General features: G+C 38.9%; 1 protein-coding gene across 1 annotated transcript; it reads right to left on the reverse strand.

The window, feature by feature from the left end:
- Positions 1-383: 383 nt before the first annotated feature.
- Positions 384-1,319, reverse strand: LOC130833390 (olfactory receptor 6C2-like). Its single transcript, XM_057703005.1, has one exon. The coding sequence runs from the start codon at positions 1,317-1,319 to the stop codon at positions 384-386; it is 936 nt and encodes a 311-aa protein (XP_057558988.1).
- Between the last annotated feature and the right edge of the window lie 1,046 nt (positions 1,320-2,365).

Genomic DNA, 2,365 nt, shown 5'->3' on the forward strand with positions numbered 1-2,365 from the left:
AAGCCTAAAGTGAAGATTAAAGCCACTCACATTTCCTGAAAAGTGAGGAACTTCTCTTGAAAAACAGAGACACTTCAAAACAGGTTTTATTGCAAAGAGGGAAAACCAGTGATATGGCCAGAATACTTTACGCATGCGAGACTGATGACTAATGAATTTGAGAATGCTGAGCGGAGTTGTTGGCCTGTAGATTATGCAGATATAGAAAGGGTGAGCCGTTTCAGGGGAGTAGGAAAATGCTGGGTCCCTTCAGCATTCTTTCTTAGATCTTCTCAACTTTCTTTAATGCCTGTCCACAAACATCATTATCGGGGCTCAAATCTCCATCCATATTCCAATGATATGTATTTTATTTTATTTCGAGTCCTCAGGATGCTGTTCTGCTACTTCTTTGAAAGAAATATAAATCTTTTCAGAGTGTCATGGAAAGATTGCTTTACTTGTTTATTTCTCAGGGTATAAATGAAGGGGTTCAACAAAGGGGCAACAGACGTAGTGAGCACAGAAACTGCCTTATTAAGGGCCACTTCATCCTTAGCTGAAGGTTTGATATACATAAAAATGCAGCTGCCATAGCTGATGGAAACCACAATCATGTGGGAAGAACACGTGGAAAAGGCTTTCTTCCTTTGCTGGGCAGAGGATAATCTTAGAATCATCCTAATAATGTATATGTAGGACAGAGCTACACACACGAGGGTCATTATGAAGGTCAATACAGCACCGAATATAACCAGCTGCTCTATGAACCATGTATCTGAACATGAATTCTTCAGTATTGGAGAAGCATCACAGACAAAATGGTCAATAACAGAGTCACAGAATTCCAGGTGGAGAGTCAGGCCAAGGGGTGGAAGGACAATCAATAAGCCAGATACCCAACAACAGAGGATGAGATTTCTGCAGACTCTGCTGTTCATGATGCTCATGTAGTGCAGGGGTCTGCAGATGGCCACGTAGCGGTCATAGGACATCACAGCCAAGAGGAAATATTCTGTAGCTGCAAAGAGGACAATAAAAAAGATTTGGCTGAAGCAGGCTTTGATGGTGATGGTTTTGTCCCCACTTGAGATGATGTAGAGGTATGTGGGCACACAGGTAGTTGTGAATGAGATTTCTAAGAAAGAGAAATTTTGAAGAAAAAAATACATAGCTGTTTGTAAATGAGAATCCACCAGCACGAGAGAGATTATGGTCAGATTACCAATTACACTTAACAAATATGTGATCAACAGAAAGATAAAAGCCAGAATCTCTAGTTGTGGGTCATCCGTCAAACCCAGTAGCATGAACGCTGTAATTGCCGAATGGTTCCTCATCACAGACTCTGTAGTATCGGCCAGTCTTCACATAAAAGTCACAGAAATTGGATCTGAGGAGCAATGTCAAATACAACAGGATCAAGTAGTGACTACAGATAACAAGTAAACCAGTCACATGCTGCTCCTTCTATAACCTGAAACTGGTCTTTCGTATGTTGATGCCCTCAACTACACTGAATATACCTCAGGGAAGCTAGAATCAGTTTGTTCACGTGCAAATCATATCTCTTCATGAGCAAACTTGAACAAGGCATTTACTCAAATTGTGCTTCCAATTTTTTAATCTGTAAGAGGAGGTTAATGATAATACCACATCAGAGAGTTACTCTGAATTTTAAATGAGATGATAAATCATGTATCATGCTTTTAATAGTACTTAGGAAAGAAGTATAGATATTATTTTTTCTTATTTTCTTTCTTTATTAAAAAACACAAATGGGGTCTAATTAAACTGAAAGGCCTTTGCACTGCAAAGGAAACCATCAAAAAAACAAAAAGACAACCAATGAATAAGAAAATAGATTTTCAAATGAGACGTCTAAGAAAGGCTTAATATCCATAATATATAAAGAGCTCAAAAAACTCACTTAAAAAAAAAAAAACAATTAAGGGACTTCCCTAGTGGTCGAGTGGGTAAGACGCAACACTCCCATTGCAGGGGGCCCAGGTTCGATCCCTGGTCAGGGAACTAGATCCCGCATGCATGCTGCAGCTAAGAGTCCAAATGCTGCAGCTGAGAAGTCTGCATGCCCCGCATGTCTCAACAAAAACCCTCATGCCACAACTAAGACATGGCACAGCCAAGATAAATAAATAAATGCATACATAAATACATAAATACATAATTTTTTGAAAAATGATACAAATTAATTTAAAAAAACAATTTCAAAAAGAGCAGAACACTTGAATAGATATTTTTTCAAGGAAGACATACAGATGGCTGACAAACACACAACAAGATGCTCAGCATCACTAATCATCAGAGAAATGCAGATCAGAACCATAGTGAGAGGTCACCTTACATCTGTCAGAATGGCTAGTGT

This window comes from Hippopotamus amphibius, chromosome 12 (genome assembly GCF_030028045.1).
Source record: "Hippopotamus amphibius kiboko isolate mHipAmp2 chromosome 12, mHipAmp2.hap2, whole genome shotgun sequence".
In the NCBI taxonomy this organism is placed as follows: Eukaryota; Metazoa; Chordata; class Mammalia; order Artiodactyla; family Hippopotamidae; genus Hippopotamus; species Hippopotamus amphibius.

Coding starts and splice junctions, on each gene's coding strand:
- LOC130833390 (XM_057703005.1), bottom strand. CDS start 1,319: ATGAGGAACCATTCGGCAATTACAGCGTTCATGCTACTGGGTTTGACG.